We start from the raw sequence: 16960 nt of genomic DNA on the forward strand, positions 1-16960 counted from the left end.
TTTGATATTTTAGAAAACAGAATACTCTGGAAACAAATATTTTTACATACTCTTTTTTCCAAACTTATCCAGCCCTGGAAATAACTCAAATCAAATCCCATACTTGTATTACCATACTATACTTGTGCCAAATTGGAAATCGACCGCAAAACTATCCACCTGCAACAGCAATGTGACAGACATCTCCTCTCTCACAGCCAAAATAAATCTGCAGTTAAATGCAAAATGAAAAAGAAACCATAACAATTTCCCATATTTTGGTTATCATCATAATCATCATCATCATCATCACGGCCATCCTCTGTGTGCGAGGATGCTGATTGTTTTGTAAGCTCACCGAACTTCCTCCACCAAAGTGTGCGGGCAGCCTCCTGCCAGGCATCTTTGGTCTGTTAGCAGTGGGGTGAGAGAGCTTCTCCGAGGCAGACGACAGCTCATCAAAACTCATCAGATCTGTGGAGAACAGAAGAGAGAGGCAGAGAAACATAAGGAGGGAATACAAGTGGAATATTTCAGCCGAAACGTAGGGAATGTCAAGGGGTGAACTGACAACTGCACGGCAACATAATTACTTGTAAACAGATCAGGCTACGGTTTATTCCCTGTTTGCAAATCATATTAGCAAAGTGAGCAAGATATATATATACCGTACATACATATACACATGACTCATAGCAGAGACACACACACACACACACACACTTACACTTACACACACACACACACTTCTGACAGCATATTCAAACATTGACAAAGTCTCAAGTGCATTTACATTTATTAATTTGGAAGACACGGCGTATGACTTTGCTGCCTTGTCGGCCAGATCAACATTACAAAAGGGATTTTATCTCAATCAGTCTTATCTGCTTAAATAAAGGTCAATTAAATGACATGAGGTACAACCCTAACCACAGTAGATAAGTAACACAACACTCACATTAACAAATACAGTAATAAATAAATAAAATAAACTGAATGCTAGTAGATTTCACAATAAAAACAATAATATGCCCTACAACCCTCTAGAAAGCTTTTAATGTGATATGAGTTTCAAGTTTTATTGTCAGTAGCTTACAAGCGAATGAAAAAAAGAATAAAGTAGAAAGTTTGAGCGATTAGAATTCATTCATTTATGAGAATAGAGATTATTTTAACAAAAGAACTTCAGGGCAACAGAGTAAACAGAAAGTTAAAATGTGAGTAGATGAGAAAACAGTTAGATTTATTATCAAAACTTGATAAATGATACTTATAAAAATAGGGGAATTTAGTGGATGGAAATAAAGGCTATGGTTAGATCATTTATGGTATGCATTTAAATGCAACTTTAGTTTATGAGTGTGTGCATATGAGCACAACAAAGTAAAACAGGAAAGAATGAGTCACTCACACTTTTAATACACAACACTGAAACATTTTAGCAAGTGTTGTGTAACAGCACTTTGCAGCTACACAGTGGTAAACTGCTGCCGCTCCTGCATCGACTGTGATTGCAGGACAGATTGAATTTTCATGTTCCATAAAGTGTGTCAGACGTTTTAGCAGCTCTTTATCACCTTTACAAGGAATATGTGACAAACAGAGAAGTCTCCAGTGAATAACATTAACAGTCTTTTCCCTCTCCACTTCCCAGTCGAAACGTCTCAAAACTATTCATCTTTTCAATTATGTCTGTTGCTGCTCCTGTTCACAATATTCTCACTCCCTCCTGTTTTTTTGTTTTTCACTCCGAGCGCTGCTTTTGTTGTTGGAGGTGATATCAATTAAAACTTTTTTTTTTTCTTGTTATGATAACATTTGCATATTGATATGCAGGTCAATTGTACACAGTAACGGCTAACATGTGCATAACCAGACCGCTACAAAGCTTCACTCCCAGGCTCTTCCACCACTGAAATGCAAAGATGAAAGTCACGGTGCGACGAACAAGACTGAAAGGAAAAAAGTGTGTGTGCGTTTGCAGCTCTTTTATTCAGGAAAGCTCACCGCTTTAAGTTGGAAGCATGATAGTCTTCTGCTTGTGTAAGGAGAGTATAGATAACCATGATATTTAAAAATAATAATAATAATAATAATAATAATAATATGGATGTCATGTTAATAATACACATGACAATATTGTGTATATAATCCAGAGCCTCTTAAATCATTTCTTTCTGTTCTCACTTCCATTAGTGTCATTTCTTCCCTTTTAGTAGGATTTCGTACCATTATGGTTACAGACTCTCTCTACCTCCCTACACTCATATTCTGAGTGTAATTCCTTTAACAAGACAACAAGACACGCTCAGCTGTGTCATTATTAACCAGCAGTGGAGAACTCGGAATAAAGATAATTGACAAATGTATGAACCTGGACGTACTGATATTCTCCAGACACCACAAGCCTAATAATGAACGCGACCATTCAGTTGCATGTTACATGAGTAGTAGTGGTGGTGGTGGTGGTCTCAGTATTTAGGTGCATCATGCAAACAAAGTCAAAAGTTCAACTGCAGGTGTAGATTAGTATGATACACGTCCATTAAAGTCTCACACATTAATGAATATTTGTCGTCTCATCTTCTCTCATTAAAATAATCAAGATTTTGATATCAAGCAAAACTAATCCACTTATTATTCATACTCTTTAAGCAGTAGTGTACATACCCATATCCGAGGACTTCTCCCCCCAGTCCCCAGACAGTGTTTTGGGTTTGGTGGGCAATAATGGCTCAAAGTCGGATTTTGGACGTGCGGAAGGCAGCTCTCCATTGTGCCTGCGGATAAGAGGTAAATATGGAAAATAAAAAGGGAAAAACATTAACTGTATATACAAGTAATTGACATGAAATAATTAGACTCTTCCAATCTGCTCAATGTCGTGTTCTTTCAACAGAATGCCATTTCTTGAGAATACCTTCATCTAAAAGTTGCTGTTATATATATATTAAATGTATAAGAGACAGGACTTGCACTGATGCTGCATGGATAGAAAAAGCACTGGAGTTCACAGTTCAAAAAGGTCAGATATTCAGACAACAGGATGGATGAACGGATGCCGGACTGAGACTTACTTTGGTGAGGGAGCAAGAGGCTTATCTGGCCTCTTTGGTGGAAGGCTTCCCGGCCTCCCTCTCCCAGGAGGGGGGACTGGCTTCTTGGGAGGGACCACTGGCGCTGCGGGCTTGGATGGTTTGTGATCTGGTGTTGGCCTGTCAACTGAAACAGAGGAAGAACAGTTTAGTTGAGAAGAGAGTTCTAAAAAGGAAGATTGGACCAAATTTTGCTCAATTTTTTTTTTGTAAATGATAACGAGAAAAAAGAAGCAGAGAGGAATAAATTGCACACTTATATAATTTTCCAAAAAAAACTTTATTCTAGACGGTTTCCAAGAGAACATTGAAACATTCCTGCAATCAACTTTAAAATTACACACAGAAACTGAGGTAAATCCTTTTATGTCTGAATCACAAAAACTCAATTTGTTTTTGTGCAGAGCTGAAACGACCAGGACAAATTGATGTGCTGTGCAACAAGCTTGTCTGCTGAATTTCCACTGCTGAACACAGCTTTCATGCTTTTTACAAAGTAATTGCGGCGCACAGTTGTTTGATGCGTTTTCCAACTCACTTGTTTGTGAAGAAGCGTACTGTTTTTTTTTGGTCTCTGACAGCATTGCGAATAAACGGTTACGATGGCCGAACAAAGAAATGAGCGATGACTACAGACGATGAAACAAGTGCAGGTCGAAAGAAAGAGAAACAAATTCGACATTCAGAAGGAGGAAAACACAGTTTGTATCTCTTGACGCGAGAACCAAAAACACACCTGCAATTACCACTTTTTGCAATAGCTGCGGCCAAAAAGAACGAACCAGAGGTCTTACAGATTGTAACTTTAAAGTCCTCCTCTAGGCACATTTTAAACTGCTATGAATAATATCTAGTTTAACATGGTTTTCTACACTTTCTTCCTCACTGAGAAATTCTGCATCTGGCCTGTCAATTTACAAAAATCAATAAAATTATTGGTTTCACAGTTGTAAGCAAGCAAATAATTTGAACCAAAGCCCCATTTGTAATTCATAATATCACCTCTCCGGGAACCATCACCTTACCGCGGTGGAGAGGTTTGTGTGTCCCTATGAACCTGAGAGCTGTGTTGTCTGGAGCCTAGTGCTCCTGGTAGGGTCTCCCAAGGCAAATTGGACTCTGTAGCCTTGCTGGGAGACTTCAACGCGCACGTGGGAAACGATGGAGACACCTGGAGAGGCGTGATTGGGAGGAAGGGCCTCCCTGATCTAAACCTGAACGGTCGTTTGTTGTTGGACTTCTGTGCTAGTCATGGAATGGCCATAACAAACACCATGTTCAAACTTAAGGATGCTCATAAGTGTACATGGTACCAGAGCACCCTAGGCCAAAGGTCAATGATCGATTATGTGATCATGAGGCCGCATGTTTTGGACACTCGGGTGAAGAGAGGGGCGGAGCTGTCAACTGATCACCATCTGGTGGTGAGTTGGATCAAGGGGTGGGGGAAGACTCTGGACAGACCAGGTAAGCCCAAACGGGTAGTGCGGGTGAACTGGGATCGTCTGGAGGAAGCTCCTGTCCGGGAGATCTTCAACCTGCTGACTTCGACTGAGAAGATTATCGGGCGGTGGAAGGAGCACTTTGAGGAACTCCTGAATCCGACCAACACGCCCTCTATGGTAGTGCTGGAAGCTGATGGGAGACCATCGTCAATTTCCCTGTTGGAGGTCACTGAGGTAGTCAAACAACTCCACAGTGGCAAAGCCGCAGGGGTTGTTTGAAGCACATCAAGTCAAGGGAGAGAAACAGACTGACAGATGAGACACTGTTCCATCTCATGCAGATCGGATGTACACATGTTGATATTGACATTCAGTCTATCGTGCACCAACAGGAGAGGCCACAAGTATCTCATTAAGATGTACAGCTGACTGATCCAGCTATGGGGGAGGATCAGTTGACTTGGAGATGAATGCATGCTGGTTTTATGTAATGGAATATGAGGGAAGAGTAGAAATACAATAGAAAGACGAATAATAGTTAATAAACTCAGTGTTGGTTTACATTGAGTTATGATTTTTGAGCTCAATTTGCATATGAAATAATATATCATTCAGGAATGCAGATGATCTGTTTATGTGTAAAGCTAATTAATAATATAATTAAAGGAGATGAAGAATTAGGACTACTAAATACATTTGAATATGAAAGATAGAAAGTTCCATAGTCCTGTTGTAATACAGAGAGAGCTGTGGAAACATGTTGAAAAATAGAAATTGGTACATGTTCATTGCCTGTATACATTTAGTTATTTTCATTAAATTAGTAGCTATAGTTGGCTATTTATATGATGTGGTTATAGTATCTACTGATGGACGTGCATGGTCACAAAGTGGCCCTCTGGTAGTGAGGACACATTTTTTGTGGCCCTCCCTATCCTCAAAGTTGCCCATCCCTGGTCTAACTGTAGTATGACATAACGATTTGATCTCGTTTCATGACTCCTACCTGTTTATCACGACAAAACCTTTATGCTTGCAAAGTCATCTGACAACAAGCACCAAGTTGCAGACATGACTGTAATGTGTGATCGGATGTATTGACATTTAAATTAAGTGCTCACAGAGAAAATGATAAGCAATAGAAAGAGAGCTTTCTAGCATCCTACGCTCCACCTCTCTCTCATAGAGGACACTAGGAAGGAAATGTAGTAGACAATACCAATACCAGTGTAATTCCACAATTCTCGATACCAAGGTAAAAAATTAAACAATAAATCCTACTTACTTGAGCATACACTTCTTTATTAGTACTTGCATACTGGTTAATGTAAACAGGTCATAATTCTCTAATATCCAAGTTAGATTACTGTGAAAACATTTCCATAAAACAACTGTATTTATTCAAGTTTCTCTGCAAAAAACTAAATTACCGAAAAACTAAAGATTACAACTCAACATATAACGTTATAATTTACCTTCGCACAATAGTCAATTTTACTGAATAGATTCAAATTTCTGAAAAGAAATCAGTAAACATACAAACATGTATAGAATGACTGATATCAGAAGTCCAGCACACACGTGTTCAGCCAAGAAAGAAGAAAGTTAGTTAAATAGATCTTGATGTAGCTCGCAGTTAATAATTGTCACATCAGATTAATATGTGATTTGTATTCTCGAAATGCTTAATCTAATTTGCATCTGAAAGGGAGGTTTAGCATGAAATTGTTTGATATGTGGAGATTAACTGAGATGAGATGAGTTATGCTAACTGACATCTCCTTGGCTGAAAGTTGAAAATGACATTAAAAAGAAATCAAGGGTAATACGCTTCACTGGCACGGAGGATAAATAGCCATAGGGCTAAACCATATATAAGGAGTTAGTTAAAGAAGAGCAAAGATTATCTTTCCTCCGGCCAATGATAGATGTTACTAGGAAACGCAAGGTTAATGAATGTTCTTTAGATATTTTCTGAAGATTAAAGCTAAAAATGGAATTGTAGGAGTCACGCTATCTTATCTGTGAGATCAGAGAAACCGTACAGTATAAGTATTGCCTTATTAAATGATATTTGTATCAATTCAAAGATAATCATATAATCATTGTTACTCCAGGAACACATAAGCTTTGTTTTCAATGTTTGTTTATATTTTGTGCCAGTTCTGGTAATGTAAACATTTTGTTTAAATAGGGACATCTATTCATTTAAATTTTTATGTATTAATTACAGATTCAGTTTACTAAAATGACATTTCCTCCCTACATCTGGCAGAATTTTAAAAGTCTGACTGTTCAAACTTAAACTGCTGTAGTGTCGGCAGCGCATGTCGACGCAGCAGCTGGTAGCTCCCATGAACTTTGCTACATTTGTATTTGTATTGTATTTAACTTAATTTCTGGAGCATGTATGGCCTATGACAAAGATCCATTCAACATCTGAGAAGGAAGTGTAGGGATTGGATAAAGTGCAGAGCAGCATGAGTTACAGAAGATGTTTTAAGGCCTTAAAGCAGGCTGTGTGATGATGTCATTTTGCTACATTGTGAACACAACAACTCTGTGTTGAAATCTGCAGAAGGAGAGCTAGTTAGCGTTAGCTGTTAGTGTTAGCAGCCGGTGGGCAACACAGTCCTGCTTGGGAAGATGTTCAATTGAGATAAGTTATAACAGTATCATGATGTGTTCAAATATAATCTTGTCAAATTTAGTTTTTGGCAAGAAACTTGAATAAATACAGTTGTTACAGCAATATAAAATAGATATTAGAGAGGGAATTAGGATCTGTGTACCTTTCTAACACTAATTCGAAGAAGCTTGTAATACATAATTAAAACTACAAGAATTCTTTTTAGCGAAGCAAATATTGGCTATCAACAATTGTGAAATTTCAGTGGTATTGCCATCGACTACATTTCTGGTATTGTGCGATCCCTAAAAGCTGTATCGGAGTTTGTGAACAATATTTGTCATTGTTCTGTGTTGTTAATTGAATTCTAACAATAAATATATACACATTTGCATAAAGCACGGATATTTGTCCACTTCCATGTTGATAAGAGTATAATACTTTTAAAATCTTCCTTTAAAAAGGGTATGTTTTCAATAGATACAAAATTTCAATTACCATTGACAATCATGTAATTTCATATTTTAATCGATCGAAAGCCCTATTAAAAACACACAAAAAATACAATACATTGTTAAAGATTAATTCAGTGGTTGGTAACCTCTTAAGTAAAATCCAATAATCGAGAACAAATGTGTGCAGCAGAAGTTTTTTGACGACCCCTGAGATTTATCTTGTGACCCTTTCGAGGGGCCCGACCCCTCGGCTGGAAACTAAACTACCTCACTGTATAAACAATAGTTAAAGCTAGATCCACCTCAACCAGCTACAGCAATAGAATTCTGCTTACACATTTGATACATTAATATTGACAATGGAATAATGTAAAAAAGAAAAGAAAGAAATGCATCTGTCACAGGGGACATATTTCTACAGAACAACTACTTTTACTTTTGATAATTCTTCCACCACTGAAGTCACAAAGGGAGGAAGGCACAGATGACTAAAAAAGGAAACAGAATTGCTCCTGGAAAATGGTCTCTGTCTTCTGCCTCCGCAGGTCAATAGTGGAGTTAGTGGTGACACTGCTCACAGTGCCTGAGGAACAGAGTGTCCCAAAGTTGTATGTAAAGATAGCTTCTGATGTGTGAACGTTGTGAGGACTGAGACGATAAAGTGTGACGCGCAGGGTAAAGATGGAGAGTCCTACCTCTGTCCTCTGTCCTGATGGGATGAGGCTTCTTGTCGGCACTCGGAACCTCCGGCTTGAGAGCTGAAAAACGAGACATTGTTGACCCAACTGATTCAAGATTCAACAGAGAAGGAGAAGGAACACACTCACACAAGTAGTAAATAGTAATTCACTATTTATCCCGATCTGGCACAAACTATACTGTGTATGTATAGCTGCACACACTCATTTGTGGTTCTTTGTGTGAGACATATAGTTATTAAAAAGAATCTCAACACAGACAGGAAGTCGTGAACAGACACATATCCACTGGTGTCTCAGAAACAGACTTACACACACCACACTGCTACACAGTGCAGGGGTAGAAGGTTTTGGATGCATACTGTTACTTCCTGAGCAGACAGGAAGACAATGATGCAACTGTGCATTTTGCAAACTGTAGATCTTGGTGCTGATATGAAGCACTGCTGCTTCAACATTAACTGTGCACCGTCATGAGACCGGGCTGCATCTGACCTTCAGGTTTGGTGAAAGGAAAACTAGAAACACATGAAGAGAAACTAGCATGTCATTGTCGAACAGGGGTTTCCTTGGAAACTTTCCATGTATTGAGTTGAACTACTTAGTCCTTTGTGTGAGTTGTATTTATGTGGTGACTTGTGCCAGGAGGGACACTTTTCCAAAATAAAGGAAAGATAGAACAATGAGGAAACAGAAAACCATGTGACGAATATTTGACTAACTCTGTATACACACATGTGTGTGTGTGTATGTGTGTGTATGGGCTCAGTGCTGCTGGACTTAATGCTCCCATGGACCTAAATGTTGTACGTCATACATGGGTTTAGGATTTATTTATTTGTAAATGGTTTAATCTGGAAAATACTTTGTGGTTAAGCTTAAGTAATTATTATTTTATTATTATTATTATTATTATTATTATTATTATTATTATTATTATTATTATTATTATAAAACCAGTATACTGGCACACCTCTAGCACTAATGACCTATCCCAAATAAAAAAATAACGTATAAAGTGATATACTTTTTGCTAATTTGTTTTTCCATCAGGTCTTATCGTTTTCTATGGACAGTTAGCAAATATTACATGGCCCCATTTTAGTCTGTGGCCCAGAGAGAAAGGTGCTTTAGATAGATTGATTTACTATGATTTTGAATCCTTTTGTATGCTGCTTACCTATTAGTGTTCATCTTTAAAATGAGTGTTTATCACTACAACATAAAACCTAAGTAACCTAGCACCAGGCAAGAAAAAAACAAAAAACGTTCAGGGGGCGCAGGGTTCCGTTGGGGGAATATATATATATATCTTTTTTTTTTTAACAGTGCGCGGGGGGGGGGGGGTTTTGTAGATAAAGCAATTAAAAAAAATTCACATTCCCTCCTCCGCTGTAATTCGCGAAGGGCGGCGACACACATCTACAGTCAGAGACAGAGTGAAGGAAAGGAGAGGGGTGAAACTAAAACGTTTTTAAAACGCCCACCCCGTCGCACGGACCTCTTCAAGCCTCTTCTATAAGATATATACAATAGGGGGTCCCTGCAGCACGCTACACCAGTTTGGGGGTCCTTGGCCTGAAAAACATTGAAAACCTGTTCTAGATCCCTATTGGTTTCTCATCATCATTTGACTTGTATGATCATAAAAAGTGTATTAAATGGTATTCTATGAAGCCCTCATTAGTATGATTTATTTTTAAACTGTCACAACCTTTGCATGCAACAACAATCCTTTTCCTCCTTTTAACATAATATTTGAAATATTCCAAACCATCATAAAGGCTGTCAGGATCTGGTGCGATCAACCTTCACAATGTGACAGCATTTTGGTTTTAAACTCTCCTCGGCCTCTCTCAGTCGGAGTCATATCCTCATGTATATAGTCCTGCTCAGTTCTACTAGCTGTCTCTGTTGTGACATTCCAAAAACTATCCCACAATAGATCACACAAACTCTGGTATTAGCCCATCTTAATCTAAACGGTGACATTTGTAAACAAGTCTATAGACAGAAAACCACTAGATAACTGTCTAGATAATTTACTGAATCAACATATGATGCTAAAAGTCAAGTTAAAACACATTTATTTTAGATGAGAGAACATGTTACCATGAAATGTGCTGTGACTGCAAACAACAAGTAATTAGGAAACACAATGACAGATCTCTGCATGTTCTGTAGCAGTAGAAGGTAAAAAGTCTTTCCAACCATACCACTGAGCTGAAAGCATTTAATGAGGTGCAGGCTGTAAACTGTTACTTACCTATGCTTTTTGATGGTGGAGGAGGCTTTTTCGGCTTCTGGCAGGAAGAGAGGGAGGGAGAGGAAAAATAGGTCAGAGTGAGTGACATCCATTATCTTAAATACAACAATCTGAAGCCAAGGAGAAAGGGAAAAAAAATCAGCTTTGGTCTGAACAAGGACACATCTAATAATATCCAAGATTACAGCCTGGAAATTAAAACCTTTTATTGTTGGGGAATATGCAGTAATTTCATATAAAAAGGCTGGGCAAAAATGTACCAATTTTATGAAGATCCCGAATGTAAATAATCTAACACTATGTACTATGAAAATGCCATATCATGTAACACACATTAATACAAAAACAAACACACTTAAGACTTTGTAATATTGACTTCAGCCATGCTGACCAGCCTGTACATTAACAAGTTTCTGCACTAACCTTCCCTCCTTCCTTACTACTGAGACTAATTTGCTATTTGACATAATTGACAATTTCATAATTACAATGAACGCATTTATCACTTAGATCATTTGTAAAGACAGATTTCACCGGTCAGACAACATAGAAACAGCAACAGAAAGGAAAGAGTGTACAAACTCATAGAGCAGACTGTAACTTGAAGATAGTTGAGACTCTTCCAGTAAGTCAGCTGCTTTTGCTTTGAGGTCTTTCTCGTTTGTGAACCTTCTTGGCTCTACGTAAAGAAAGACCAACTTCAAGAAAGACCAACTTCAAGAAAGACCAACTTCAAGAAAGACCAACTTCAAGAAAGACCAACCTAAAGAAATACCTACCTAAAGAAAGACCTACCTAAAGAAAGACCTACCTAAAGAAAGACTAACCTAAAGAAAGACTAACCTAACCTAAAGAAAGACCTACCTAAAGAAAGACCTACCTAAAGAAAGACCTACCTAAAGAAAGACCTACCTAAAAGAAAGACCTACCTAAAGAAAGACTAACCTAAAGAAAGACCAACCTAAAGAAAGACCTACCTAAAGAAAGACCTACCTAAAAGAAATACCTACCTAAAGAAAGACCTACCTAAAGAAAGACCTACCTAAAAGAAAGACCTACCTAAAGAAATACCAACCTAAAGAAAGAAAGACCTACCTAAAGAAATACCAACCTAAAGAAAGACCTACCTAAAGAAAGACCAACCTAAAGAAAGAAAGACCAACCTAAAGAAAGACCTACCTAAAGAAAGACCTACCTAAAGAAAGACTTACCTAAAGAAAGACCTACCTAAAGAAAGACCTACCTAAAGAAAGACCTACCTAAAGAAAGACTTACCTAAAGAAAGACCTACCTAAAGACCCTGGCCGGGCCGCGTGACGACAATCGTAAATTATAACATATGAAAAAGTATATATATTTTTTTAACAGCACCCTTTTCAAAATAAAAGCAACACCATTGTATTGTGTGCATGGTGTAAACAACTTTCTAACTGTGTTGCTATTATTTTGAAAAGGGTGCCGTTTTTCTTTATCTAGGTACGCGTGCCGCGCGCGTGAACAGCTACAAGTAATGCTGGCCGGCTAGCCCTCAAAATGTCCGCTCATGCCAAAATAAGAAAGATTGATACGGAATGCCGCGTTTTCAAGAAGACATGGACTGCTAAGTATGTATTTACAGAAGTGAAAGGTAAAGCCGTGTGCTTAGTTTGTGGTGCGCAGGTCGCTGTGTTCATGGATTACAATTTGAGTCGCCGTTCAAGAACTTGTCTGATGAAGAGCGGGAAAAGGAGTCGGGTGCTTTGCTAGCTAAACTGCAAAACCAACAAGGACTTTTTACAAAACATTGCACATCCAGAGATGCAGCTGTCAAGACAAGTTATGTCTTATCCCACAAAATCGCTAGAAAAAGTTTATCAAGGAGTGTTTGGTGGATTCTGCAGAACTCATGCCCGGAGAAAAAGGAGGCATTTGAGAAGCCATGCAGTCAATGAAAGGGACAACAACAGGGAGTGATGTGTTCACGGAGGTAAATACATGTGTGGTCAAGTTGGGACTGAAATGGGACAAGCTGGCAGGCGTGACAACGGATGGTTGTCCAAATCTGACGGGGGGAAATGTTGAACTTTTGAAGAGAATGCAGTATAAAGTGACAGAAATGGGTATTTTTGCATTGTATTATACATCAGGAAGTGTTGTGTAAGTCAGTTCTAAAACTTAAAAACTTAAACTTAAAGTTAACTTCATCAGGGCAAGAGCATTACAATCACAGACAGTTTGTTGCACCTTTTGGAGGAAAATGAGACTGAACATCGTGACAAAGAGTGGGACCTGAGAGAAGAGAGTCAAGACTTCTGTGTGAAGAAAGGAAAAGATGTCCCACAGCTTTCAGATGCAGACTGGATGGCAGACCTTGGTTTTGCTGTAGATGTGACTAATGAATGAACTAAATGTCAAACTGCAATGCAAGGGCCTTTTTGTGCATGAGATGTACAGCGCAGTGAAGGCTTTCATGAGAAAGTTACAGCTTCTCAAGCCAAATGGAGGATAACATTCTCACCCACTTGCCAACACTAAGGAAGCCTACACCATCAGCTGATCACCTCCACAGGAACTCATCCATGTTAGAAGCACTGCATGGTGAGTTTTGGAGGCGATTTCAAGACTTTTAAACAGTTGAGAATGAAATGCACATGATTTTTCCCCCATTTACATGCAATGTGGACGATGCACCCAGTGATGTTCATCTCATTGACCTGCAGTCTGACACACTTCTGTCAGAGCACTTTAGGTCAGTCTCACTGCCTGAGTTTTACTCTTCCCTGAAAGAGGAGAACTTTCCACACATGAGGAGACATGCTCAGAAGATTCTGGTCCTCTTTGGATCTACCTACATATGTGAACAGACATTCTCAGTGATGAAGTTCAACAAATCCAGATACAGATCCTCTATCACTGATGATCAGCTGTCCTACACATATCCACCTCAGACATTCAACCAGATCTCAGTGCACTTGTTCAAGCCCAAGACAGACTGGACTTTTCTCACTGAACAAGTGAAGTGAACTGAAATACATCAAAAGCACTTATTGCTTTTTGTATAAAGTTGATTAATTGCTTATCTTTACATACTGTAAAACACCTTTTCAGTATTGGTCTGTGAAGATTAACATGTTAAAAATAAAACTACTGATGTAATGATTGTTTTTACTGTTTATTACTTCTCTAGGAGTATTTTCCTATTTGACCCGCTCCACAATTTCATATATTTATTGGAAGAGAATATCCTTATTATTTTGATTACCAGTAGCAGCTAATCAAAATATATAATGTACTGCTTTTTACAATGGGAGAAAATTAATATTGAGCAGAATTAAGTAAGTAAGTAAATTAATTGTTGATTCGGCCCTCCAACACAGCTCGGGCTTCTCATGTGGCCGCTTTAAGTTAAATTAATTGCCCACCCCTGCCTTATAGGGATCGTTTGGATTTTCTGAATTGGGGATGCATGAGGCAGCAGCAAAACATATGTTAGACATCTAAAAACAATATTATCTTAAGTGTACGCTTTATATAGAATATTTTCACTGCTTTGCCCTGCCTCCAGACAGCCCTTTGAAGCAGTCATATATGCTCTATTCAAAGTCATTTTACCTTGGGAATCACAGGTGTTGCTGGTGTACCGCTGCCTGGATCGGTTAGTCTGGGTTATTGTTCGACCTGATGAATCCGAACTAACCCTTTAAAAACACAGAAGTCTTATGTTTTTGCCACCAGGAGTCTGGTGGCTTTGAAGAGAGCGTAGATAACGGCTTCAGTTTGACGTCAGGCTTAAACTGATATTGATTGTTTTGGTGGGTCTTTCTGTCTTCTTTTTTTTGGTGGCTAAAATACGTTTCACTTTTAAATACTCCCGTCTACTTCTTCAAAGTGGGGCTGTTCCAATACACTGAGCATGGATAAGTACCTCATACAAAACCCACTTCAAAAACATCCAAACTATCCCGTTAAAGGGGGAACTACACTGATTATACACTCAAGTGTTTCATGGCACTCTGTGAAAGTGTGTTCAAAATGTGCTCCCGAGCAAAGAGAGAACTAACAACCCATCAGTGTATAATAATTCTTTCATCAGAGGCACCGACAGCTTACCTCTTCTGAATCCTGTTTCGGAGATGATCTCAGTGACCCTCTTGACGAAGGAGTCTAAAATATGAACACAAGGACACAGAATATACTTATTGATATCTGTGGAAAACCACAAATGACTTTCTGTGATGACACCTCAAAGGGCTCCGTTGTCCTTTGCACAAACCTTAGACTCATCCAGAACATACTCCCAGACTCCACTCAAACACACTAACATGAGCTGAAGCCCCTTTTCAAAAGCTGATTCACTGATTATTAAAGATGCCTGGAAGAGATTATTAGCAATTAGCTAAAAAGGCATCTGGCTGATTATGGAGAGCTGTATTACCCAAGTGGAAAAGCCTTTGTAAGAAATCAAACAGGATTTATGCATTTGTGATGTGGAAAACATAAGCTGTGCTTACTGCTCCATAATATTAATTACACCATGTAAAAGGTATAGTACGCCATATGTCAGACTTGAGATGCAATGAGCAGTTTTAGGACTGGATTAATGCTGCGCTCCGTTCAAAGTCGGAATTTCCCAGTTAAAATGTCCAACGTCTGAGCTCTGAGTGTTCCAGGTGCACAAGCCCAAACACAAGTAAAAAACATGGCTGACCGCCACAAACCGATGTCTCTTGCATGACGCATGTGCAGTGCAGCATCTTCACATATATAAACTAACTTTTGGGCAGATAAGATAACCAACAGATTGTTTTAAAGCTACCTAATAACATTGGCGTCATTTTCTGACTTCAATAAACATGCAGAACAGATTGTATGTATTATTTTAATTAGATACAGACAATATACTTTACAACGCGTGTCATTGTTGTGTGACGTCAGACAACTGCTCCTTCATCAAGTCGGATGGATTTGCAAATTTAAAATTAGGACTTTCTAGGATCGCAGCATATTTTAGTCACATTGGGCTCCACATCATTTTACCTGTGTTGCTCAGTATCATTCCTATCTGCTAAGTTATGTTGCTGAAAGGACATTAAGATCAAACATTTCCAGGCTGTAAATATATTTTTCACTTCAAATGAAAACCTTTTATAGGGCTTATTTATTATTTAAAAAGTAAAATAATGTTGAGATTTCATATTTCTGTGTGACTAGTTTACTCACTTATCAGAGGAAACATTAAGCCTACCATAACTACTATGTAAGAATGCTCACTCTAATTCCCCCTTTTGTTTACAGGCTTTTCATATCACATTTCCAGATGCACTGAATATTTAGAGCTCTCCTCCACACACGTTTTAAAACGTATAAATGCTCTATTTTGGATAATAATTTGTCCGATATGGTTTAACAACAAAGCAGGTTAATGTGAAAACAACCTTCCAATGTCACACTTCCTCATTTGCAGAGGGACTAATTAATCCCATTTACAAATAAGATGAATTCGGTTCGTTTAGGTCCGCAGTGTACGATTAGTGTCATAATCATCATATAATATGTGAAATGTGAGAAAATGTCATTAAATTGCTTGTTTTGTACAACAAACAGTCCAAATATATTCACAAAACAAAAGAAAAAAAGAAAATCTCAGAATTGAAAAGCTTTAACGGTAGGACTTGTTTGGTAGTCTCGCCATTTAAAAAACAAAAAGACCTAAATTATGAATCAGTTATCAAAATCAGTCATTGTATCAATTGTCTGATCTCACCTCTTTCACTGCTTCAGACACTATGACTACAAAGTTGTCAGGGAAGACGCCGTCTCTGCCCCCGATCTCCCCTCGCCACCATCCGGGCTCTCCTGTGTCCTGTTAGAGATCGAAGAAAGGAAAGACTCAAACTTAAGTAAGCAATATGTGATCTTTTTAGATTCAGAAGAAAAGTCTATAAAACTTCACAAAAGCACTGTCTAATGTTAAAAACACTTTACTGTAGTGTGGAGGAAGGTGTAAACATGTTTCTAGAATAATAATACAAAAGAAGGGGGGCTCATTAGGGCTCCACAGGAAAGTAGAAACAAAACAACAAAAGCAACACTTCAGATCATTTTACGAGGACTTCTCCACAGTCTCCACTAGATGGCGGTAGCTCTGTAATATAGTCCTGGTCGGGGAACAGAAGGAGTCATAGAAATGTGTCACCATTCTCCTAACAACCCACAAGTCACAGATATCATACCTCCACAACATGTCAGAGGCAGCTGAGACAACAGAGTCTGGCTGCCAGATAATAGATTAAAACATTTAAAAACAGACGAAGACAGAAGACGTGCCATGTGATGAATGAGTTGCAACACTGGTTTCAGAATGTGTTATTGTTTTAGAATAATCCCATTTATGATCAGTGTGTATATCTTGAG

General features: G+C 38.4%; 1 protein-coding gene across 1 annotated transcript in view; it reads right to left on the reverse strand.

Moving 5' to 3' along the window:
• Positions 1-16960, reverse strand: part of cd2ap (CD2-associated protein) — a 65677-nt gene that overhangs the window by 9804 nt on the left and 38913 nt on the right. The window contains exons 9-15 of the mRNA XM_029425305.1: positions 16311-16409; positions 14657-14710; positions 10568-10604; positions 8299-8361; positions 3057-3201; positions 2650-2759; positions 338-453 (exon numbers count right to left, since the gene is read on the reverse strand). Of these exons, the coding sequence (XP_029281165.1) occupies positions 338-453; positions 2650-2759; positions 3057-3201; positions 8299-8361; positions 10568-10604; positions 14657-14710; positions 16311-16409 (624 nt within the window). The remainder of the gene's footprint in view (positions 1-337; positions 454-2649; positions 2760-3056; positions 3202-8298; positions 8362-10567; positions 10605-14656; positions 14711-16310; positions 16410-16960) is intronic.

Source organism: Cottoperca gobio, chromosome 24 (genome assembly GCF_900634415.1).
Source record: "Cottoperca gobio chromosome 24, fCotGob3.1, whole genome shotgun sequence".
In the NCBI taxonomy this organism is placed as follows: domain Eukaryota; kingdom Metazoa; phylum Chordata; class Actinopteri; order Perciformes; family Bovichtidae; genus Cottoperca; species Cottoperca gobio.